This window comes from Amborella trichopoda, chromosome 2 (genome assembly GCF_054954075.1).
Source record: "Amborella trichopoda isolate Santa Cruz 75 chromosome 2, AtrichopodaSantaCruz75HAP2 v2.0, whole genome shotgun sequence".
Classification (NCBI taxonomy): domain Eukaryota; kingdom Viridiplantae; phylum Streptophyta; class Magnoliopsida; order Amborellales; family Amborellaceae; genus Amborella; species Amborella trichopoda.
This window is the reverse complement of record NC_142337.1, coordinates 64,987,901-65,014,019: the sequence shown is the minus strand read 5'-3', so window position 1 is coordinate 65,014,019 and position 26,119 is coordinate 64,987,901. Positions and strand designations below refer to the sequence as shown.

General features: G+C 34.7%; 2 protein-coding genes across 10 annotated transcripts; both read left to right on the top strand.

Moving 5' to 3' along the window:
- Nucleotides 1-644: 644 nt before the first annotated feature.
- Nucleotides 645-6,976, top strand: LOC18430311 (ABC subfamily C protein). Its single transcript, XM_006840470.4, has 4 exons — nucleotides 645-2,063; nucleotides 2,483-3,009; nucleotides 3,148-3,348; nucleotides 6,643-6,976. Exons 1-4 carry the CDS (start codon nucleotides 785-787, stop codon nucleotides 6,760-6,762), a joined length of 2,127 nt encoding a protein of 708 aa, XP_006840533.3. The 5' UTR covers nucleotides 645-784; the 3' UTR covers nucleotides 6,763-6,976.
- A 3,253-nt stretch (nucleotides 6,977-10,229) lies between these two features.
- On the top strand, nucleotides 10,230-24,414 carry LOC18430312 (uncharacterized). Of its 9 annotated transcripts, none has more exons than XM_088859516.1 (6): nucleotides 10,589-10,966; nucleotides 11,411-11,610; nucleotides 16,121-16,235; nucleotides 20,954-21,206; nucleotides 22,843-23,281; nucleotides 23,475-24,414. In XM_088859516.1, exons 5-6 carry the CDS (start codon nucleotides 22,920-22,922, stop codon nucleotides 24,235-24,237), a joined length of 1,125 nt encoding a protein of 374 aa, XP_088715642.1. In that variant the 5' UTR covers nucleotides 10,589-10,966; nucleotides 11,411-11,610; nucleotides 16,121-16,235; nucleotides 20,954-21,206; nucleotides 22,843-22,919; the 3' UTR covers nucleotides 24,238-24,414. The 9 variants fall into 9 exon arrangements, with proteins under 9 accessions (XP_088715644.1, XP_020520534.1, XP_011621927.1 ...); XM_088859517.1 differs by having other exon boundaries at nucleotides 10,641-10,966; nucleotides 11,374-11,610; XM_088859520.1 differs by lacking the exon at nucleotides 16,121-16,235 and having other exon boundaries at nucleotides 11,411-11,603.
- Nucleotides 24,415-26,119: the final 1,705 nt, after the last annotated feature.

Sequence of the window (26,119 nt, the reverse complement as noted above, 5' to 3'; positions counted from 1 at the left end):
CCTTGGATTTTTTAGGTCTTGAATATGAGATTTGGAACATTTTCGAACCTCCAAGATCCGAAATATGTGTACTAGAAAAGCTTCTTGGATCTTGAGGTCCAAAGTTAGATTATTAGGTTATAATAAAGCTTTTTAGGGAATATTAGTGTAAATTTTATCAAGCTAGTGTAACGAAAGAGCGAAATTTCCATACGGATTAGTGATTCCCCAATCCAGAATAGAAATCAAGAACCAAATAAATACTCCATCAAAACTTGACTTTCCAAATAGGCTAAATAAATAACTAGAAGTAGGTCTTACATTGGACCAAGCAGCCCGGCAGCCTAGCAAGGTCGGCTTGGTCACGAATAGCCAAGCCCGAGCCACTAAAGTTGGCCAAGTGCGGGCTGGCCCTTGCCCAAAAATTACGCACTAGGGTCTCGGTTGAGCTTGGGCCATGTTCCATGGCCTCCCCACAAGGCCACTAGAAACATAAAAAAAAAACATTTATTAGCCCGCCCCTGACCCAACCTCATTAATAATTCCGGGATCGGCAGCCTAGCCAAAAAATAAAGGTGGAATTTGTTGTACCTTCATTATCTTAATGAAATCTTGCATTTGATCAAAAATAAATAAAGATGGAATTTGACTAGGGCTCTTTGGCATGATCAAATCCAGCCCACCCCTCGAATACCAGGCCTGGATTGACCCGGCCCATTTTCGCGCTTTGGGAGGGCGAGCTAACAGTGCCAGGCCCCAATCTTCAGTAGAAAGTAAAGGTCATGGTTTATTGATCCCAAAAATAATGAACCATGCTCTGGTTCGGTTTCCTCAAAGTTCAGCAATGGTTTGGGCCAGACCAACGGTACTCTTCGTCCCTTCAAATCTAACTTTGAAAAGAGCACATGGGTTGGTTGCTTCTCTTGCTTTATCTTCCTCTAAATGTAGGAGAAGGAAGAACAAATTGCGACCCAAGCTACTAAGAACACTACCAAAACCAGCGTTGTTAGATACCCAACAACAAAAATTCTCTGATTTTGTCATAGAACCAGATAGATTTGATCATAATACTATCAGTGAGGAGCTTTGCATGGCTCCACTCCCTTTAGAAGAGGAGAACTTGGAGGTGGAGATTCATGGTTTTAACCAGGCTGAGGTTATAAGCCATGGATTCCCAGATAGCTTCAGTTCCAGGTCAGTTATTCATCTAGTATTGTCCCTTGTTGGGGTTTTTGTATTTCAGACTGCTTGTGCTGTTTGGGTTTTGGGGTCTGCAAATTTTGATGATAAATTGGGAAAATTGGAGGAAAATAGTGATGGGTCTTCCTCTTCTTCTTCTCCAAATATCAAAAATGGGTTATTTTCTAGTGGAAGGAAGGATGGGTATTTTGCTAAACTTTCGACTGGTGAAGCTGAGCTAGGAGAGAGAATATCATTGATTCGAAGTATGGCGAGGGAGGCTCGAGCTAATGAGAGAAAGAGATTGAAGGAGGATGACCCATTTGTTAGTTTAGAAGAAAATGATACATTTGTTGAAACTACAAAGAATTTATCAGCTCCTGTTAAATTTCAGACACCCATTGAGAAAGAAGTTGATAAGCATTTAGAGATATTACCTCGGCTTGTTCCAAAACGCTTGAAGGATTCAACGGAGCTTCCTGTAAAAAGTTTAACTAAGGTTTTGGATGTGCAAAATTTGATTGGAAAATCGAGATCCAGGAAAGCTAGTAGAAAAAATTCCCCTTACAAGTACAGGCAAAATCTCGATGGAATTGTAAAAGAAGCTGACAAAAATAGGTCGAAGAGTGTCCAGGCAAGAGCTCCTTGGGGATCTCGGGGATCAAGTAGTGATAAAAATGGAGAAGGGAGTAAGCGAAAAGCAACGAGCGCTGACGTGGATGGTCGAAATGGGAATTCCCACTCGGTCCTTGGTCGCGAGAAGCATAATATGGAAGATGAGATTGGCTTCTCAAAAGTGCTCGATGGGAAGTTAGAGAGAATGCTCGATGGGAAGTTAGAGAGAAAGGACGAGGGTACAAAAGAGAGGATTCAGCCAAGGATTGAGGCTATAGACCTCCAAACTGGTAAACCCTGTTGGTCTGAATTTTAATGTTAAATTTGCATAAATTGAATGGAAATGCTACCGTTGTTTGGGTTCATCATAGATGTTTTGACTTGTGTTATGAAAGGCTAAAAATGCCCTTGGAGATACCTAAAATATTTATAGACAAGAGATTTGAAGGTTTAGGATTGATTTAGTATGACTTGCAAAGTCCAATGATGCCAATGCCGATTCTCAATAAGAGCATTCTTCTAACATTATGCATGATTTCCTACACAATATGATCTTTTAGGTGTTTTTAGCTGCTTATTAATGTTATTATCTTTCAACTTAGTGACATGGGGTTTATTTGGCTTTATTTGTGGAATTTGAATGTACTTTTCGCTTGGTACATTATGGTTGTTGATGAGATTAAATAGCTCTATTTTGTTTCTTTACCAGCTGACACAAAAGGGACCAATCAGAGCAGTCCAACAGAGCTACAAGAAAATATGGGATCTTATAAAACCAGAGAATCAAGTGCACATCATGGTGAAACTGAAAAAATTATAAATTTTGTCAATGAGATCAATCAAATAAAGTTGCCATTGCCACTATCAAGTTCACCATTAAAATCAGATGTTTCAGATCATGAAATAGTTGAAAGGTTGGAAAGTGGCAAGGAGGCTTCTACTAGTGATCAGGTGGATGTTGCTGATAATTGGGAACAGGATGTGACGAATGATTTTCCGGTAGGAGAGATAAACCATCTAGGAGGATCACATGTGAGCACTGAATCAGGGAAGGGAATGAAAAATTCTTATAGATCATTTAAGACAGAGTATAAAGAAGAATCAAATACTTCCACAGTCACAGGTGACTCAGTGCATTATGTGGACCAGGTTTCCGAAAATATGCTTCGAGAACTCAAAGACAATGAGCTAGGAAATGAGAAAGATCAATGGTGGAAAAATCTTCGTTATGTACTAGTATGTTGCTTTATGATCCTTTGCAATATACTGACAAATAAGTTCTTAATTCTTTGATGCAGGAAATCCATATTTTCTTTGATATTTTAAAGTAGTTTGATTGAATTAATTTTTGTTATGTTAATCTTTATTCTTCAGGCAATCTTTTTGTATAGAGGTGCTGACGGCTCCAAAGGACTGTATTCCTTAAAGATGGGTCATTCTCCAATTGGTGAAGGTAGTTCTCATACCATCATGTTTGAGGACCGCGGGGATGCCAATAATTTCTGCTATCTACTGGAATCATTTTTCAAAGATTTGGGTGATGCCCAAGCGAAGGCTGTTCCTTTGACGATCAATGTAAGTCCTATTAGGACATTCTTAAGTTCCTAATTCTGCTTTTCCTCTACAATAAGCAGTAACTTGGACGCATTGGCTCGGTTTGAACATTTTGGTTATGGCGATTGTTAGCTTGTGGATGTAGCAATCTTTTTTTTCCAGATATGAATAATTTATTCTTGAATTTATGGAGATTGGTGCAATGGGATATATTTCGGGTGACTCATGCATAGAACATCAAAAGACCCTGGTACTTTTTTTCATGAGGGTTTCTAAATACTGTTTTGTTTGTATTCGTCATCTAAAGATGTTAAGGTGATTCTGTCATCAAGCAAATTACTTCTATCAATTGTTTGACGTAATGGGATTCACTGCCTGCATTTGATGAGTTTTAATATATTATCCATATTCTAATTTTCAAGATAAAACTTGATATTAGTATTTGTTGGCAACATTATTAATTCATCTCTGTCTGATCTTCCTTATTTTGTAATTTTCGGATGATATTTCATAGGTATATGTGATGCTTCAATGTATCAAATTTGTTTCCACTGACAAGAATCCGTAGCCATGGATGATAAATTATATAATGATGTCAGATGTAATTGAAAAATGTATTTGAGATTTTTTTCCCCTAATAATATGCATTCAATCTAATTCATCATCATCATCATCAGAGCCTTATCCCAACTATTTGGGGTACGCTATAGTAATCATGTTCCGCCATTCTGCTCCATCAATGGCCATATCCTCGGTGAGACCATAAGTCCTCATATCTTTGATCACTACTTCTATTCATGTCCTTTTGGGTCATCTCCTTGCCTTTTACCGGTGCTATATTAGGTCTGCACTGCATGTGGCCAGCCCTAAGTCTACTTTCCCACACTTTGTCGTTGTTTGGAGCCACCTCTAAGTTCCCTGGAATGTATTTATTCTAAATGTATCCTTTCTTGTCTTGCCACACATCCATCTCAACATTCTCATTTCAGCTACACCCATGCTATGGGTATTGTGTTTCTTGACCGCTAACATTCCATCCTATAAAGTAAAACAAGTTTCAGAACTATCATATAAAACTTTCGTTAAGCTTCATTGGCATTAAGTGAGTACATAAAACTCTGATTGCACATCTCCACTTCGCCCACCCCGCTCTAATTCTATGTGTGGCATCTTCCTCAATCTCTCAATTTTCTTGGATTGTCGACCCGAGATATCGAAAATACTCTCTTTTAGGTATTTTTTGGCCATCAATCTTAGCTACTTCTTCATTTCTATTTCTATTATTACTAAACTTGCATTTCATATATTCCGTCTTAGTCCGGCTAATTTTAAAACCTTTAGATTCTAGAGAATCCCTCTAAAGTTTTAACTTTGCATTGATACCGGTTCTAGTCTCATCGATCAAAACTATGTCATCACGCATAATATATACCATGGTACCTCACCTTGTAGATGCCTAGTTAACTTGTCCATAACTAAAACAAAGAGATATGTGCTTAATACTGACCTCTGATGTAGGCCTATTGTAACTGAAAACTTACTTGTCTCGACATTAGTTGTCCGCACACTAGTTGGCGCTCTCTCGTACATATCTCTCAACATGTCAATATAGCATCTGGAGACTCCTTTCTTTTCCAACAGCCACCAAATTAAATCTCTCGGTATCCTATTGTAAGCTTTCTCTAAAACAATAAAGACCTTGTGGAGGTATTTTTCATTCTTCCTAAACTTCTCAATCAGTTGCCTAAGTAGGAAAATGACCTTTATTGTTGACCTTCTTGGCATAAATCCAAATGGATTTTCGGATACAATCGTTTCACGCTTTAGTCGTTATTCAATCACTCCCTTCCACGACTTCATAGTATGGTTTATAAGTTTGATTCCTTGGTAATTCGCACAATTTTGTATGCTAGCTTTATTCTTGTAAATGGGTACCACTGTATTTTTCCTCCATTCGTCTTGCATTTTCTTTATTCCCAATACCTTGTTGAACAATTTGGTCAACCAGCACATGCCAATCTCTCTTATGTACTACCAAACCTCTCTCGGGATACCTTCTGGTTCTAAAGCTTTCCTATTCATCCTTGTCAAAGCTTCTTTCACTTCAAATATGCTAATCCTGTGAATATGTATATCACCTCCTCCCGCATTTAATCTAATTAACAATGAAAATTATTTCTCATTATTCATAAGTACTCTTCTTCCTCCATGAATAGAAACTGGGGTATAAAATAGGCAGCATTAATATATATTAGATACTTCTCAAGCACTAGTGTGTAGCTGTTGATGTTGCTTAATCGTCAGGCCCATTGCTATAGTACTCTAAGTACTCTCCATTGTGGATGGATTTGTTATGATATCTGCCTGTCATCTCTGCTTTGATTCTATTACTGAAGCTCTTGCCACATTTTCAATCTATAGCTTACCACTTAGACCTTAGAAAACCACTTAATTGAGCACCTTCGTTGTTCATGCTAATGATAAACTGGAGGATTTATTTATAGTTGGATCTACAATACTTGTAGTGTATTTCTTTTTCTTTGATTGGTGACTGGTGAGAGTGGTCATTCGCCGCCTCCCCAAGAGTTCAGTCACCCTTTATGATTTGCCCTGCATCCTATCTTCTTTTTTTAAAAAAATTATCTTTGCTTGCTTTGACCTGCAACTGTGGAATTTGCTTAAGTGGTGGAAGTGTGCATTCCTTACAAGGTGTTCAAGGTGTTCACTGAATAATCTTGGTGTCCTGGGGGGCAGGTGCTATATGTGAGTTTTATATCATACATGTAGTGCTTGAGAATGTATTGAGGAGTTTACTTGTTTTGAAATCCCATGTAGTCAGTTGATGAAATGGAAGAGATGCCAATTTCCCTACTATCAGCTTCTTGAGTGGCCATTTTAAAGAGAATGGCCAGTGTTGTCCATGGAGTTTAGCCATGGAGGGGATGTTTAACAAACTATCAGGATGGTATGGATGCATGCACTTGCCAAAAATCAACAAAAAAATTTATTTCTGACATTTCCAATTTTAGATATATTTCTATGTATTTGAATGCTATGAATGCATGCACTTGCCAATAAGCAACAAAAAAAAATATTTCAGACATTTCCCATTTTAGATATATTTCTATGATTTGAATGTAGATATACTCCTATATATTGTACTTGTGAGATGTAATGGCCCTCTTTCGAGTATAAGATCTGCATATGCTGACCATTTATTGGGAAAAAAAAAGAAAGGATAACTTGGCTGTACTAAGAGAATTCCTTATGGTTTCATTACTTTTGCTCGAAGAATTTGTATTTTGCTTCTTGTAGGAACTTGATGAAGCAGTGCAATCAGGGAGAATGAATGTGAAAGTAGTGAGGAAAGGCCAGCTCCGGCTTTATGCTGGACAAGCCCTTGAGGAAGTTGAAAAGACATTGCGATCATTGTAGGATGCCCTATAAAATGACTGGCAGAATTCTTTTTTTATTCTTTTATTTATTTCTTGTCAATTTAATATTGTATGGTTTTCATCATGCACATTTGTAATTTTCATAATTGAGTGTCTCACAAGGAAAATCATGTCTATGTATTTCACTTGTTCCTCAATTTGGTTTTGAAAGGTCCAGATTGATGATATATAACAGTCTGTAGAGGTTTCGATTAGTTGAGGTAGTTCTGATCTACCCATGAATGCTTATCTGGGTGCATGTGCATTTGACTCCATTCTACAAAATGGCAATTATAATCAGGAACTAGTTAGCGGGGCAAAGGTCGTTTTATTGAATACTAATTTGTGGGTGATTAGATATATCTAAAAAAATGTGATTAATTAGTTCCTCAAAGCCGAAATTGGGTTGTAAATGGCTAAGTGGCCTTGTATGTCCATTTGGCTCAACTGATGATGTTAAATACAAATTGTACTTTTATCGTCATAATTAGGTTTCCTTTGGATAAATGGATATATAGAAAAGGAAGTAGTCCATGGCTCAAAACACTTTTCATTCTATAGGTATACTTTAAGGGCACGTTTGGATGTGATACAATTACTTGTGTCCTACTTAAGGGGCACCAAAATGCCGTTATGGGCGATACAATTCTCTGTAGTTCTATAACAAACACCCAATTATTTGTGTCCTAACCCATCCAGTCGTGCTATCCACATCTGATATGCAACCAAACATGACCTAAATGCTAAACAAACAATATATTATCATGTTCCTGTATAATGAAAAAAAGATTTATCATATTCTTTTAAATTTTACAAAAAATTATCAAAATTCCCATAAGAGATGAACTATTTAGCATTTTACCCCTCTGCAACTATTCCATGTCATGATTATGTGTCTTAGGTATTTTGAAATTAACTCAAAAGATTTAGAGAGAATGTTAAACAACTCATCTCTCATGCGCAGTGGTATAAATTTCCCTTAAATTGATACTTGGGGTTTTCTTAACAAAATCGAGTTGTTAGACACAATCTCTCTCTCTCTCGTTTAGATAGGATGTAGATACTGTTATTGTTTTTTAATTCGAATTCTCTCTCTCTCCCTCTCTCTCTTTTGTTTAGATAGGATGTAGGTTTTTTATTGTTTCTTAATTTGAGTTGTTTCACTGATATGCCTTAAAAATATACATCATAATATCAAACAGAATTCTGTACAATTTAAGAATTTTATCTAATAAATATTGGACGGAGGTTTGGATGGGATGTAGTTCTCAAACATGCGTGAGCTTATTTTGGATTTGGTATAAAAAATAAAAATAAAAAAGTAAAAATAAAGGAAAAAGTTTATATAAGGTTGCAACTTTATAATGTAGAATTAAGGTACACCTCATAAATCTATGGAAAAACCCTCTAATTGATCGTCTTCACATCGAGATGTATGAATATGAAAAAAAAAAAAAAAAAAGGATTTCGCGTCCTAAAAATAGTGCAACTTGCAATACGTTATCTAGACCGTCTATTTTCAAGATTTTCATATGTTTATAAATCTACTTGATTTGAACTTTTTTTTAAGTTTTAAATTTTATAGTTAGAGATGAAAAAGATATTCATACTATCCTAATATATTTTTATACCAAAATTATATATTGTGATAAAATTTGGAGGTGTGCCTTAATTTGATTGTTTAAAGTTGCAACCTTATGCAAACCGCACCTACAAAGAAATAGAATTCTATGGTATTCACCTTGGTGCAAGGAAGCTACCAACACTCCTAATCATCAAATGTAATTATGCAAATCACACCCAAAAAGAAATAGAATTCTATGTTATTCACCTTTGGTGCAAGGAGAGGCTACCAACACTCTTAGTCATCAGATGTAAATTTTGACCGCTTATAGTGTGTCACAAAGGTCGAAATAAAATTTGACTTTAATATTCTTCAATTGGACATACCCAAGCCACCCAAATTTATATGCATTAGCAAGGTTCACAAGCTTGGCTTGGGCTTGAGACTCGGGCCGTACACTAGATGGATAACTTGGGCAAGCTTAAGTGGACTTGCTCGAATGCTATATGGAGCCAGAAAAGCCCTAAAAAAAATTTAATGCAATTAAATTCAAGAAACTTGTTTTTTAGTTTGGTTTTTTTTTTCTAAATCCATATTTTTAGTAGATTGAATTTAATTGTATTCATCATCATTTTGGCATTTTACCAATTAATTGAGATTGATTACATGAATCCTGATTCTCTATTCTACTCTATTAAATGACATATCCTCAGTGAGGTATATTTTTTCAGATTACTTCTAACCACGTCATTTTGGGCATATTCTTTGTCTTTTTTAGTCATTTCACTTGAACTAATTCGCACCTCCTAACATGTGTTGTACTTGGTCAGTACTATACATGGCCAACCGACATAAGTCTACTCTCACTCATTTTATCGCTTAGTGGTGCCATGCCTAAATTCTCTCGAATATATTCATTGCGATTTTTATCTCTTAAATGGCATGACAAATAAGGGATATAATTCACAGTGAATCTATTTGAGATATCTATTTCTAGTTTAAAAAATAGTGTATCTTGAAACACATTATCGAGACTGTTTATTTTCAAAAAATTTATATGTTTATATATCGACTTGATTTTAACCATTATTAGAATTTACAATTTTATAATTATATATAAAAATAATTATTGGGATAATCCTAAGAATTTTTTACACCAAAATTACATGTTATGATAGAATTTAGAGTTGTGCCTTACTTTGATTGTTTGAAGTTGCAACCTTAAATGATTCAATTAAGGAGCACCTCCAAATTATCATAACATGTAATTTTGATATAAAAAATTATTAGGATGACTTAAGAATCTATTTTCATCTCTTATTATAAAATGTTAAAGTCTAAAAATTGTTCAAATCATGTAGATTTGTGAATACATGAAAATCTTGAAAATTGACGGTCCAGATAATGTGTTGCAAGAGACAATATTTTGTAGACTCAAAATCTTTTTTTCTTTTCATATTCATACATCTCAATGTCGAGATGATCAATTAGAGGGTTTCCCAACTTCCAAACAATCTTTTATGATAAATTTTTTAGGTGCATCTTTAATTCTACATTTTAAGGTTACAACCTTATATAAATTTTTGAAAAATTTACAAAAAACCTCAATACCACACTTCAACATACCCAACCTAACTTTTTCTCTATTTCTCTCATTTTTTTCCCAAAAAAACATTTCTATGTAAACACCCCAAAGGAAAAAAGAATATTTTTGTAGATTGAACTTACTTTTTTTTTATACAAAAAATCATTTTGACCGGATTTAAGGTTGTGTTTTAGAGCCAATAGCACATTGTTAAAACGCACCATCACATTGCCGAAGCGCATAAGTGCCGGACCGCTCTAAAACAACTATCGAATCGAACAGCCTTAAGACATCTGTCAGACCGAAACTTAGCACTCCCAGATCTCCCTTTTCAATTGCCGGAGAACAACCGAAACTGAATACTCGCAGATCGCCATTTTCAACTGCTGGGGTGCACTTTACACCGTGCCAAGTCCTATAGTCGAACTGCAATTTATACGGTGTCGAAACTCTATGGTCATACCGTACTTACACGGTGTCCGAGCCCTATTTTGATGGGATAAAGGAGTGAGGCGTCGGTAAGGTAAAGAATGAAGAAGGGTAGTTTAGATATTTTTTATAATATATTCATAATTTTCCTGAAGCAGAAAGTATTGAGCTTTTACGGTTTCCGCTAAAATAGTATCCAAAAAAATCAATTTCATACAAAATAACTTCAAGTTTGTTTTTATAGTTCCCGCGAAAATAGTCTCCAAAAAATTAATTTCATAAAAAATAATTTTAAGTTTGTTTTTTTCGGGTTCATCTGCTCGCCCCTCTCTCTCCCCTGCTGCTAAATCCTATTTTACAGAGAGAAAGAGAGGGATTTCGTGGACACACTTTCCTTGTTCCAACAGTGCAACTGCAAACTTCCGCTGACATTTTCTGACCATCTCAAATCTCTCTCTCTCTTGCTACCTCGCATAATCGCTAATAAGTTCACAAAACTTTTGGGGCGTTTCATTTTGCCTGGATTCTGAAAAGGTTGAGATATTACTATCTCAGAGGAAGGAAAACCTAGTTTCAGTTCAAGCTCCAAGAATGTCTGTTTCTCTCTAAGCGTCCCCCTTTTCTAGGGTGAGTACTTATTAATTTAATTTCTCTGAGGTAATGTTATTGTTTTCTTTTCATTCGATGATTGATAGTTCGTTTTTTGTTTCCAGATTGTTGAGCTTTATCTCCCATTCAATGATCGATAGTTCGTTTTTTTTCTGGATTGTTGAGCTTTATCTGTGCGTTGCTTTTTTGTGATGATTGTTGTTGAGCTTTATCTCTGTATTGGGAATCTCAGAGGAAGGAAAACCTAGTTTGAGTAAAAAAAAAAATTTTTTAAAAAAACAAACCTATTTTGAGTTCAAGCTCCAAGGATTTCTGTTTGTTTCTCTCTACCCTTATAGGGTAATTACCTTTCAAATTTAGTTTCTCTGAGATAATTTTATTGTTTTCTTTCCATTCAATGATTGATATTTCGTTTTTGTTTCCAGATTGTTGAGCTTTATCTCTGTGTTGCTTTTTTGCGAGGATTGTTGTTGAGCTTTATGGAGGGAGTGAGGGAGGGAGAGGATGCTTATCCTCTAGATAGTGCCTTCTGTTAGAGCCTCAATTTTAATTCCCATTTCTGAATATTGGGTTTCCAAGTTGCAACTCAGCAAATATAGCCGCCAAACAATAGCCACATCTCATTTTCTCTCTCCAGGGGAGCATGCTTCATTAGGTTTATGGTGAATTCCATATGATGCTTTTCTTAGTATTTGTGTTCTAATTGGTTTCTTGCATACATTCTCAGAGATTTTAATGGCCCACTTGGGTTTCTGTATAATTGGATCCAGCGTGCTCTTTTGATGTTGACTGCGAATGGGTTTTTCCATCATAGAGAATTACACAGTTCAACCAGGAGCCTGTGGTTTCAGAGCTTGAATTACCACTCAGATGATGGTTTTGATGATTGTTAAGAGATCGAGGGAGAGGATTAGGGGTTTTGTCTTCAAAATCTAGTATTTTTGTTCCCACTGTTTGAGGGAATATTGTGAGAAGGGCCTGTACTGCTTATCTGAGAAGTTTTCTGATCTCATAAGAAAATATTTTGCAAAGACTTGATTTGTGATTAATTGTCCTGTATAAATTTAGTGAACGATCAAATACCCTCAAGGGCTCAAGTTCTAGGATGAACAAGCTATAGGACCGGCTGTTTTTTCCATATTAGGGTGTATTGCTTGTGCATGATCTTAAAACTCAGTGATCACCAAGTTTGACCTTTTTCTCCATGTTGTCTCTGAGAATATATCCAACATAGAATAAATCAATAAACATGTAATGAAAAATCGATTTTGATCAGCTCCACATATCCTTTATACTTTTTTTTCTGTTTTTTCTTCTAATTTTCTCTCCATTTGTTATATAGTCTTCTTTTCTTTTTCTTCTAATTATATCGCCACCTGTTTTGTACCAACTGTAACTTTTTCTTTCTAAACTTCCCCAAGTTTGGTTCTCTTCCTATGAGAAAGTTGACCATGTTTGGATTCGTATTTTGCCATATTTGGGTAATTTTCCATGAGAAAAGTCATGAGAGGCCTTTAATAAATGGTTTTGGGCCCAAGTAAAATTTTCAACTGAAAATAGGGTCTACGTTTTGATGGTTTATTAATGATGATTTTATCAAAAAGGGATTTACATTCTGCTTTATGTAATTATGATTAAAGACTAGAGGGCACTGCTGGAGGAACACTATACTGTAATCTCTCTTTTACAGCAATACAAATGTTGACATTTCTCAAAAAAAAAATTATGATTAAAGACTGAATTGGTAATAATCATGGATTCTTGTCCTTTAATTTCTGGAGTTTTGCTAAAATGTTTTCGAAAAAATGAGAACAATTTTGTGGTTTACTTGATGCTGGGTTATTTAAAAATAGAAGGAAAGTTTGTCCATGTAACAAAAAGGTACAAAAGTATCCAATATGATATACTAGATGATGAGGGACACGGGGTTCACTTGGCAGGGCTAATAAAGTGGGTGATTGCATACGCAAGATTCTAAACCCGCATTACTATCTTTATGCACATTCAAAAACTATGATATTGGTGGACAACAATTTTACCAATATTTGCTATACCTCCCCTAGGTTAGACCAGAGTTATGTATTTCCTCACATTGGTTCTTTTTATGTTGGAGCATAACTACTTCTCATGAGGCTTTTGAATCTTCAATTTTATTTTCCAATGTCACAATCCTGAATCAAATGAGATGCAAAACCTTGCACAACATCAGACAATTTCTTTATAAAACACTCCTCAGTCCTAATGAACTATGGTCATTTTGTGGGTCAAATTGTCTTGTCAGTAAATTCAATGTGTGTTCAAGACTTCCATGATCAAATATATGTTCTCTTCTCAATTAAATTGTCAATATGTCCAAAGAATAGGACATCCTTGGGTATAGAAGACCCCACCCCACTACTCTTCTTCCTTCCACATTCTTGCCATTCCTCCTAGTCTCCTTAGGAGTACACTCTCCAATATTCCTGATTGCCCTTTATTAAAGTTCTGGAACTGGCCTTTCTGCATATTGTAACCGTCTTCCTAGTGTTACAACCAAGATGTTATCAAACAAGTGTTACATGCTTTTAAAACTCATCAAGTTGGATCAAAGGTAGAGGATACACCCTACTCACTGATGGTAGATTTAAGAACTCTTGAATTCAACTTAGAGATTTCACTTTGATCTAAGGCTTTATTGTCTTGATTATTCAGATCTATTGTTGGACATTCTGACCCCATTTTCTATGTTCCTTGGTTTTCTCCCCCACTCCCAAGAAACATTGTCACTAGCTAGTCTCTACACTCCCCTATTCCCATTGTTCAGATAAGTCAGCCAATCACTTCACCTATGATACTCCTGTGATTAAAATCCCTATTTATTTTTTTTGATAATAAAATCTTTTAAATTATCTCCTTGACTTATGAAATATGAGTCTACTCTCCCATTTCCACAGGAAATCATTTTACATTTTAGTCACAAACTTTCTCTTTCTAGTAGGCCCCTCCAAGAATGAAAAACTTGGGATTGCCCCAGCTAACTCAGCTTGGATCAGTTCCAGGTCTTATTGGAAAAAACAGTGGTAAAAATAATAAATGAATTTTTAAACCTTGTATAGGGCCCCCCCAAATTGCATTTGTGGTTTCCAATGGCCTTCAACCCAATTTAAGGAGTTTTCTTTTTGTGGTTTGTGAGTTGAGTTGAGTCTTCGAACTTTGGTGCTGTACATTATCTGTCCATTATCTATGGAGCTTCTCTTAGTGACCATTAGCCACAGACTTTGGCTAATTGGTTGAGATTTGTCGGAGTGGGCTCCATAGATAAAGAAACCAAGTCATGAAACTAGACCAAGTTGTGTGTTGGCTTGGGTGACTCGCCTCAATCAAAATGGTTCACAAATCATTGCTGTTTCATTTATTTAAAAATCAAAAAATAAAATTAAGACTGATGTCTTATCCATTTATGAAATGCAACAATATAACCTTTGTTTGGGTTCACTTGATTTTTCAGTCTACCCATGCTGCTCTTTATTCTCTTGCCATTGGTTCATCTTACCTGAGACATGCTATACACCTGAGTCCGTTTTACTCCTTCAAAGTTTAAGGCAATTTAGAGATAGATGAAGAAGCTAATAATAGCTCCATCGCCCTCTTCATACAACCCCATGGTACCTAAAGCCTCTTCTCCATTCTGTCTTGATTCTGTTAACAATTCTTTTGCAACAGAATCACAAATCATCAAATTTGTAGAGCTTCATTGGCTTTACTGTTTTTCTTTTTTCCAATTAATATGCATGAGCAGCTCATGGGTTCTACTTATGTCAATCATTTTTCTCTGGAAGTTTCTAATAAATAATTTTATCTATCTCACAAGCTCTCCATTCTTTAGTCTATGTGCATTGTCAAAAACTTTGGATGTGCCCAACTTAAAAGGTATATCTTTTATGATCTAACGCTCATTCTGTTAAGGATGCAGTCAATTACCAACCATTGCCATCTGAATTGAAGAAGCTTCATGCTTTGACTCAAGGAAGTATCTATGATTATGAATGAATTTTGTTTCTTCATTTTTTTTTAAAATCCGTTTTTTATTTTCTTCTTTGTGTTATGTGCAATTTCCTGCCCTATTTATTTGTCTCTCTTGTCAAGCATGGGTAGTGCATTGGTAAATAAAAGGGCCTATGACAAGTTACTTCCACTTCTGGATTATAATGTTAGAAGATTCATTCTTGTGTTACATTGTTGGTAATGATTTGCAAAATGGTTATGTATCCAACGTCTTGCAGCACTATTTGATAATTCAATAAACATATTTACAATCTTTTTGTTCATATTGTCTTTTAACATGAACAACAGTACCCTCCAATAGGGATATATATATATATATATATATATATATATATATATATATATATATATATATATATATATATATATATATATATCCTGGAGGGTTTGAGATTTTGGTTGTTTTCTCTCCATTATCATCCATCATGCAATGGACAGTTACGACCCAATGCACTCCCATTGATGCTACTATTTGGTCATGTTTTATTATTGCAATATTTGGGTGCAAAAAGTATTTACAGAGAAGTATGGTATGGTCTAATAGACCATTGAGAACCCATAATTCATTGAGTCACCACAGTGATGGACATTCTTGGTGATAGAGTGGGACCTAGCATTGGGGCTATCCTTTTTTACTGGATCTTGCTGTTACAATAAGCTTGTTCCTAAGGATACTATAAGGTATCTATCAAGAAAAATATAATCGACATTATTTGGGATAGTTTTGGGACTTGGGGTTTCATGCCACTATAGGTGCTTTCCATCATTTTTTGTGTTTTATTTCATTTTCTTAAGAAACGTCCATTGGTTCTGTTGATTCTGACAAGATACTAACTATCAGTCTATTCAATCTTTAATTTTTTTGATATGTTAACGTTATTGGTCTATTCATTCTTGAGTTCGTGACTGTTGTATACTGTTAGATTATAGACATTAGAACGAGCATCATATTACCATTATATTAAAAAGTGTCATGTTAAGTAACCATATTTCTTCTTATGGTCATTCTATAAACCTGGAGGAGAGGAATGAATGGCTTTCATTTATTTGTTTGAACCATTTATTCTCAAGTGTTTTGCGGATCCGCTAAATGTGCATTTTTTTCTTAAGCTCCAAATTGATAATCAGGGGCAGAAATGGATGGCTTTTCATGCTATTATTGGGGCTTACCATGCCACCAGAGCGACATTTTATGACCTTTCTTCCATAGGCCTTATGTCAAAGGCATGATGATTGATGATTGGTAAAGTAATTGGCGATACGCATATGTTCATGGGATATGCATATTTGTTAGACATAATTTACTTTAGGAAAGAGAGTCCATATTTGTAAAGCTTCTTTTTTAGTAATATTTCATGTAATTGGTGGTACACATATGTTCATGGAATATGCATATTTGTTAGACATAATTTACTCTAGGATAGAGAGTCCATATTTGTAAGGCTTCTTTTCTATTAATATTTCATGTGTGTGTGAGGGAGGGATCTCCTTAAGCCTGAAAACATGAGCCATTTGAATGGTTGGGGCTTGAGCGTTTAGAACACCATTCCTAAATTTGATTCCTACTGCAATTACCCAAAAAAAAAAAAAAGGACATGTACTGACATATACTCCTCTCTTAACTAACTTTGATTCAAGAAGAGAGAGTCTCCTTGAGCATGAAAACATGAATTCCTCTCTGTAAACAAAAGAAAGAAAAATAAAGAAAAAGGAAAACAAATCCCATGCTATGATTCAAGGAGGGGATATTAACTACACATTCAATAACGTGGTAGCCCTGACCTAGGACCACCTACATGTACCTTCATGCTTACTACTTGTAGTACATCCAGCATTAAAAATGTCCACTCAGTCTTCCTTCATTAATCTCTTCTCCCTAACCTATGGAAAGACCATGATACTAATGCTATCCCTACAAATAAAATATAAATGAGGTAACACCCAAATGTAGCACTTGAATAGGTCCAAGCTTCAGTTAGTTGGGAATGGGAACCTATAAAGACGCAAAAGAAAAAGATAAGCAGTCCAAAATGACCTGCCTAAAAGGAGGGGAAAATATCACTCAAGGGGGAAAATTTTGTAAAAGGTGTTCCCCCCCCCCCCCTCCCCACTTTATTTGTTCTTGGGAAAATTACATACGGACCAGTTTTGGGGCCAGTTATTACAGCCTAGTAAAAAATTTCCCAAATATTATACCCAAGTCCGCCCCTAGCTTGCATATTTCTTCCCCCAGTTTTGTTCATCAGTCCGTCATTTCCAATATCAGATTGGTGGGAATTTCCTTTTTTTTCTTATTATTATTTAAGGCCATCCAATGTCAGAAATATTGAACACCCCTATCTCTGGGTCCGTTCGATGTTGCAAATATTGAACTGCCCTAAAACTCACTTGCACATGGTGGTTTGATGTTGGACCGCTTGAATTCTTTCACTGTGAACTGTCCGATGTTGACAATTTGGACTCGTGCTGAATTATTTTTTAAGTTTTGACTGGTCCGCTATAGCAGACCCCTTCAAACTAGGGCATAAAACACCACACCCGCCATCTCTCCATGTGAATTTTTCCTCAATTTCTCTCTCCTCTCCCTCTATATCCGGCTTGTCCCAAGCAGGCTCGCTATCATCTCGCTAACTGATGATCCCTGTCCCTTTGACTTCTAGTCCATCGACGCCATTACAAGTATTTCTTTTCCCTTTTAATTATTTTTGCTTACGTTTGCATTACCAGGTTATAATTGATTTTATTGGGATAATTGGCATCATGGGGAATGTCTTGTAACATGTTTCAAATTATGTATATTTGTTCTTGGGCATGTCATGTTGGTGAAAGTCGAATGATATATGTATTATAATGTCCACAAAAGGAAAAAAAATGATATATATATATATATATATATATATATAGGGAAATGCTAGCACAGGCCAATGGGTTTACAACTACATATGAGCCCCGTATATATAGGGAAATGCTAGCACAGGCCAATGGGTTTACAACTACATATGAGCCCAACGGCGTAGATTCAATCTGGGCTGATTTGATATATACGAACTCATGTTGTATTTTAATTTTAATTTTTTTCTATTAATCCAAATTACGTGAAATTTTAGGCGTGTGTTCTTCTCATTAATGCGTACCTAATAAAAATATTAAAAAATTCATTCACAATATATAAATTAATCAAAATACCCCTGAAAAGTTTCAAGGGTATTTGGGTCAATTTATTTCTCACAAAATATTTTTTTGATATTTTTATTGGATTCTCCTATTTGTTAAGAACACATGCCTAAAATTTCAAGTGATTTGGATTATAAAAATAAAATGAAAATTAAAATACAAAATGCAATCGTGATCATTGGATCGGCCTAGATTGAATATGGGCTGTTGGGCTCATATGTAGCTACAGGCTCACTGGCATATGCTAATGGGCTGTTGGGCTCATATATAGTTGTAGGCCCACTGGCCTATGCTTATGGGCTGTTAGGCTCATATGTAGTTGTAGACCCACTGGCCTATGCTAGCATTTTCCATATATATATATATATATATATATATATATATATATATATATATATATATATATATATATATATATATATATATATATATATATATATATATATATATATATATATAAACATATTAGGATTGGCTAGGGTTAGACAAGGTAATTCTTTGGCTTTGAGTTTTATTTTCTTTACAGTTAGAGTATGTTCGTCTGTCCATTTAGGCGGATTCTTTTTGAGTCTATCATATAAAGGTTTGGCATCTAATGCTAGATTTTCATAAAAATCTACTATATAATTTAAGAATCCTAAAAAACGTTGTAATTCTGTTTTATCTAGAATAACATCTGGGAATTTATCATCAAATTGAATAGATCGTTCAATTGGTATGATTGTACCATAATTAATATGATGTCCTAAAAATCTAATTTTTATTTGGAATAATTTTATTTTTTTAGCAGAGACAACCAATCCTGCATGTCTTATTGCATTGATAAAGACCTTAATATGTTTAAAATGTTGTTTTATATTTTCTGAAAAGACTAATACATCATCAATATATACTATCATGAATTTGTAGTATGGATTAAATACATCATTCATAATTTTTAAAAATTCTGATGGAACATTTTTTAAATCGAATGACATTACATTCCATTCATATTGTTCAAAAGGGACATTGAAAGCAGTTTTATATTTATCTTCATCTTTAATTTGGATTTGTCAATATCCTGATTTGAGATCAAATTTAGAAAAGATTGTAGCCATTGCTAATCTATCTAACAAATCTTTTTTATTTGGAATTGGGTATCTTATCCATTGGAGGACTTTGTTTAAAGGTTTATAATTAATTACTAGTCTAAGAACTCCTCGTTCTTTTTCAGCATTTTTATTTACATAGAATCCAGCACAGCTCTAAGGAGATGTACTTGGTCTAATTAATTTTTTAGCTAATATTTCTTTTTGGCATGTTTCTAATAAGGTAGAATTCATTTGAACTGGTCTTGCCTTAGTAGGTATTTTTGTTTCCTCAAATTCTGATTCATAAGGTAATCCAACCACATGTTTTTTCCTATCCCAGAAAGCATTGGGTATTTCACTACATATTTTTTGTTCTATTTGCTTTCTAATAATTTGTATTTGTTCTATTGTTTCTTTCTTATTTAACTCTTTTTTAGTACTTCTATAGTTAATTTCCTCGTTTAAGGAACACAAACATGATTCTTTATTTTTTATAGTTGTTTTAACACTATTAATTTCTTTAATTTTAGGTTTATCTATAAATTCAAATATTATTTTATTACCTGCAATTGTTGTTTCTATTCCTGTATGAGTAATTACTATGGGATATAATAATGTAAGAAATGGAACTCCTAGTGTAACTGCTTGACTGAGTCCTTTAACCATAATAAAAGGAGTAGGAAAACAATGTCCATTATTACAGACTACAACAGTAGATAATTTATATTTTATGAATAATCGACTACCATCTGCAGTATTTAATATTTGAGTTGTCTTGTCAAAATATTTTGTAGGGACTAAACCTTCACTAATATAATTCAAATCTGCACCTGAATCTATGAGAGCTAATTATTGGAAATTGTATTCATTTTGAATAATAATTTTGACAAGTACAAACCATTTTTGGGTTATAATTTTATTAAGTATATTTACGGATTTATTACTGTCTTTGGGTTCATTATCTAGAGGATCTATAACTTCTAAAGGATTTATAACTGGATCCAGTAATTGGTCAAATTCAATTTCATCTGTATTACTTATTTCATCTTTTACTTCATTTTGTAATTCTAATATTTTAATTCTACTTCTAAGTTGATTTATTTCTATTTTTACCTCATTGATTTCTCTTTTTAATTCTGCTATAGTTTTTGTTCTTTTTTATATTTTTTCTTTCTATGAGATTTGTCTTTAACTTGTTCAATATTATATCCGAATTGTTGACAGAAATCTCCTAATTCTTTGTTACTAGTCATTCTTTGCTTATCTAATTGTCTTTTAAGTTTCATATCAATGCATAAGGCTAATCCTTCAGTACATATTTCTGCTGATAATTCTCTTAATGTATAAGCAGAATATTGTATTATTCCTCCATGCTTGGTTTTCAATCTATTCTTAACTTTTTCAGCAAATAAATATGGTGGACCGGCTATAAATTTCTCTTTCTAATGGTCTAAATGACTATCTTCTCTGGTTAAGAGTCTAGAAAAGAATACGTATTTGTACCATTTATAGTGGGATAATGTTGGGCATCGTAAATTTGAGAGTAAATCCTCTGATCTGGCTTCTAATAATGCTGTACTCCCTACAAAATGAAGAGTGATGGCATAAATGAGAGTATTGACGGCATCACTTTCTGAATTGAGGACATCCTGTTGTTGTTCATTTTTAACTGTACATTGCCTACTGGTATTAAGAATTTGATTTTTTATTGTTTCAGGTAAATGAAAATCCCACCAGCCTCGTAGCTAGCCAGTGAATCCACACACTATTGCTTTAGCCACTTCCTGGTCATGATTTCCTACCATTTTGCAGGCTGAAGCATACATTGTCATATGTTTCATTGTGTCAAGGATTTGATGTTCTGACATACCATCTATATTCCAATTGACTATAGTTCTTCCTGAATAAGATGTGGTATGGGATATTAAGTCTTCTTCAAATTGGATATCTACTGGTGTAGGTCTATGATGGTAAGGTCTGGCTGTAGCAGGTTTTCATTCTTTACCATAGGCTATTCGTTGTATGTATGAATTTTGGGATTTTGTGAATGCTAATTCTTGATTTTCTTGAGTGTCTTGAATCATGGGTTCTTCTTCTTGAAGAGTTAATGTTGAAAATTCTGATAGTATTTTTTATTTTCCTTTTGAATCTTTTATGTCTAATTCAGATAATTTTGAAATAAATACAATAGAAAAGCAGTATACTACCTATAATACCATAGAAGGTACTAATATTACTAGTGTTCATCCTCCAGAACGAAGTATTATCATAAAAAGAACAAACAAAGAAGGAGAAAGCTCTCTTGTGTCAGAAACAAGAGTTACTCCTTATAAAATGACTACTGGAGAAATAGTTCATAGAACAGAATTAATTCCCCATATTATAGAACAAAATAATTATACTAATTTATTTATGCAATCAATAGGAAAACAAACTTTAAGAATAGAAAATATGATTAGACCAAACCCTATTCAAGAATATAGAATAGTATAAGCCCGACGACCTAGATTGAATCTGGGCCGATCTGACCGTCAGGACTGTATTTCGGTAATATAATTTTAATTGATATAAATCCAAATAACATGAAATTTGGAGCATTAACTCTTATCATAAAGGCGCACCTAATAAAATATTAAAGAAATAATTCTTGTAAAATAAATTAACCAAAATACCCCTGAAAAGTTTCAGGCGTATTTTGGTCAATGTATTTTATGTGAATTATTTTTTTGATATTTTTATTAGATTCCACTATTTTTGAAGAATAAACGCTCTAAATTTCAAGTGATTAGGATTTGTAAAAAAAAAAAATTAAAATTCAATTATGAAATACAACTGTGATCATTGGATTGGCCCAGATTCAATCTGAGCAGTTGGGCTTACACTGTTCCATCAGCCCATGGGGTGACATGAGCTTTAATTAATTTTGCTTTCGTTTGCATTACCACGTTAGAATTGATTTTGTTGGGATAGTTGGCATCATGGGGAATGTCTTGTAACATGCTTCAAATTATGTATATTTGTTCTGGGGCATGTATCATGTTGGTGAAAGTCGAATGATATATGTATTGTAAGGTCCAAAAAGGAAATTTTTTTTTTAATATATATATATATATATATATATATATATATATATATATGTTATGATCCCTTCAAAATAAGAAATTGCAGTGTGCTTTGTTAGTTTGTGTTTTTTTTTTTTTGTGCACTAAAAGTAGTAAGCTTTGTTAGTTTGTGTTTTTTTTTTTTGTGCACTAAAAGTAGCAAGACTTGGCTATTGTTTTTTTCTTTTTTTCTGAGTGAATATTTATTTATGTTCTCAATGAACACCTGGCATTAATCATTGTGCATACGTCATTTAGCACGTTCTTCAATATATATATTTTTATTTGCAGATTGTGTGCTAGCTATATATGCCTCATCCCCTGTACATTTTGTCTATCTTGAATTTTGATTTACATTCTGTGGACCTTAATGAAGTATCTGTTTTTTTTTTTTTTTTAATTTGTTGTACTGTGATATGATTTGCTAAAGTTGTGCAATGTATATTCTTTTAGTTCTCACTCTGTATCTCTCACCAGTGTGCATTCATCTGTTTGGCCCCTCTAGGTGTAGGTGTTACTGATTGGGGTTGTCTCATTCCAAATTCAAAGTTACGAATTTCAATCAACATAGAAGCTTGAATCATGTCAGTGAGATTGCTTTTTCGCTATGGTGGTTCCTTTGAGCATAACTTGAATGACGGTCGGATTTATTACAAGGGTGGGAATTTAAAAGCCACAATGTATAGCGGGGATAACTCACTCGGGCAACTAAAGGCTCATCTGGGGGCTAGAATATGTTGTGACCCAAGCAATTTGAGCATCATGTATCAAGAAAAGGAACTTCCAAACACGGATTTAGTTGAATTAAGCGATGATGGGGATGTCAAATGTATGCTAATGGTCGCTTCCGAGGTTTACCTATGTGTCGCAAACCAACCATTGGAACCAATTGTTGCGGAGCATCAACCGACTGAAGTTGGTGTTGCTCCATCAACAAAGAGCAGGTTTATCAGAAAAAGACCTTTAATTATTTATTTTATTCCATTTGGGTTAATTTGCACTAAACCACTACAATTTAGGCATAATTTTCTGAAAAATATGGACTTTTACGTAATACCCAAAACTATTACATTTCCCATATAATGAAAATCACATGTGCTTTGATATGTACTTAATGCTTTACACGTCTTCTCACAGCTGTCCCAATGAACCAGTGACTGTCCCTGTTACCAATAATGAAGTTCAAGAGTACGAGTCAAAATCTGAGCACGAGCTACAGATCCAACGTGATGGTGACAACCTGGAACCCTCAGGCAGCCGACACACATCAAAATGCATGCAAGTAGGCCTATGTGTTGGACAAGATTTCGATACTGTCAAGGAACTACGCGATTATTTAGTTGACTATGCCATACATGAGAATTTCATCGTGAAGTACTTGAGAAATGATCAAGAACGGGTTATTGCATTCTGTGCTGGAGAAGGTTGCAGTTGGCGTGTCCGGTGCTCCAAGGTCGGATCTACAAAAATTTTCAGGGTGAGAGAAATGATAAATGAGCACACTTGTGGAAGACTAATGGGTACGGCTCATCAACCATTAGCACGAAGCCAATGGGTGGCAAAAAAGATTAAAGCTCGCCTAAATGACCAGATGGATCTCACACCCAAAGATATTGCAAATGTTGTTCAAAATGATCATGGTGTCCCATTATCATACATGCAAGCATGGCGGGGTATAGAAGCTGCGAGGGCAATGATCCTGGGGTCCGAAGCGCAATCATATAGACCAAAGAAGCAGCGCAAACCGACAAAAGTGAAAGACGCGAGGGCTTACTATTGTAAACATTGTGGTGCTTTGGGCCACAATAAGAGGACTTGTAAAGAGCCCATTCATAATATGATGCCTGAGACATCCGCACAAGCAAGTGGGCCTGCATCATCTGTCCGGACTTCTACATAGAAAATCGGCTGTTTTTGAAAATTGAACATGTGATCAATGATATTTAATATTTCTTTCACATGGTAATGTGACAGTATGGGTTTGATATGGTTGTATATTATGGTATTATGAAGATGACAATTTGTCGAGTGAATGATCAATTTGACTATAACATCAACTATTTAGATTTCCTTAAAAGTTCAACTAAATTTTTGTCTAGCTTTTTAACCTTTGTTGCCAAGTTCCACCTCATGGAGGCCAATTGAATCAATAGCTCATAACATTGAAAAAACAGGGCTCGTTTAATTATGAGTAATAAAAATTGGTGTTTAAAATGTACTCAAAATTTATTTATTTTTTCAAATAGGTTACTCCAAATAGCAATAAATTGCATTGATTGGCACATATGGAGAATGGGAGGGGAGAGAGCCATTGTGGTGGGCAGAATGGATTTTTTTTTCCAAATAGGTTACTTCAATTAGCAGTAGATTGCAAAAGTTGTTTTGGTACCCTTTTAGAGTTTATAATGTGTTTTTTGGGAGATTTGGCACTTTGTTCTTGATGGGTTCTTGGATTTGGGGTTTGCATTTGGGTCCTCGATTTTGGGGTTTTTGAATCTTCGGCTGGTTTTCTTGTTTTTCTGACGGTTATGTTTCTAGAACCAAATTCTTGTTTATTTTCATACAGGTGTTGTGGTTTTGGTTGTTTGTGGTTTTATCTTTATGTTCTTTAACTGGTTGATTTTGTGCCTGGTTGCCTCTTTGGTTTTGGTTGATATTAGCTATCATTGCAAAAAGGTACACGATTAGTAGCACCAAGAGATGGTGTGTGTTATAGTGTTGGCAATGGACCCAGACCCGACCTAGGACCCGAGGGGTAGACCCAATCCGGGTCCGGTTATGGGTCCAAAAATGGGACCTGGCAGATCGGGTCCGGGTCTGAGTCTAGTAATATTTTTTTGTCCCAATATGTGAAATATATTTAAATATAGTTAAACACATAAATATTGTAATTTCTAGGTCGGTTCCAGTGAATTCGGATCCAAGTCCCATATCATTTTTCGGGCCCAACCTAGGTTCAACCCAACCCGACCAATTGCACTCGTGTGTGTAGTCATGAATACAATTGGCGAACTATCCTCGTAATTGAGCTCATCCTGGGATGTTAATCGCATCTTTATAAATAAGTTGACCATGCATCTAACTACAATCTAATGTAAGGCTCGTGCTTCAGCAAAATTGTAATTGTGTGCGCTATATATGCTACTATTTGTTGGTTCAGTGATAATGGTCTTGCGTAAATATTCATTCTTGGTTCTTGCACATTCATTTATTGGTTGATGAGTTTTCAAGTATTTAATAGATCGTTCTTACTTCCTGAAATTTACCATTATAATAGTTTTTTCTAATTAATTGAGGTCGGCTTCACGAATATTGATCGGCCATTTTATTCTATTAAGATCATACCCTCATTGAGTTATTGACCATTAGGTGGATGTAAATTGGTGTGTTTGTGGTTTGTCATTTCAGGCTTTGCTTTTTGGATAAAAATTGCAAGGCATTGTAGCATGACGCACAACCTTGTATCCCATTGGCTCTGGTCAAATTGGAGGATATATTGGTTTTGATTCAAACATTTTTTATTAGGGATTTTGTTAATCAATGTGATAGGTACATTTTTGGGATAAATTTGAATGATTTTGATAAAAAATGAGAGAGAGAAATTGATCTATTTTTAAAATAATCCCAAAATGTTTCTGATTTTCTTTTATTTACCTTACAATCCAACAAATTGTTATAGGGATATGTCAGATAGATTTTAGATCAATAAACATCACCATTTTAGCTTTTTTCCATTGTCAACCCTAACCCTTTTAAATAATTTATAACTTTAATAATGGATT

What these genes read in the sequence shown, in the direction of transcription:
- LOC18430311 (XM_006840470.4), top strand. Translation starts at nt 785, where the DNA reads ATGAACCATGCTCTGGTTCGGTTTCCTCAAAGTTCAGCAATGGTTTGG. An exon ending in GGCTATAGACCTCCAAACTG is followed by an intron (nt 2,064 to 2,482) that starts GTAAACCCTGTT and finishes TTTCTTTACCAG; the next exon opens with CTGACACAAAAGGGACCAAT. An exon ending in CTGTTCCTTTGACGATCAAT is followed by an intron (nt 3,349 to 6,642) that starts GTAAGTCCTATT and finishes TGCTTCTTGTAG; the next exon opens with GAACTTGATGAAGCAGTGCA.
- LOC18430312 (XM_088859518.1), top strand. Translation starts at nt 22,920, where the DNA reads ATGTCAGTGAGATTGCTTTTTCGCTATGGTGGTTCCTTTGAGCATAAC. An exon ending in GCTCCATCAACAAAGAGCAG is followed by an intron (nt 23,282 to 23,474) that starts GTTTATCAGAAA and finishes GTCTTCTCACAG; the next exon opens with CTGTCCCAATGAACCAGTGA.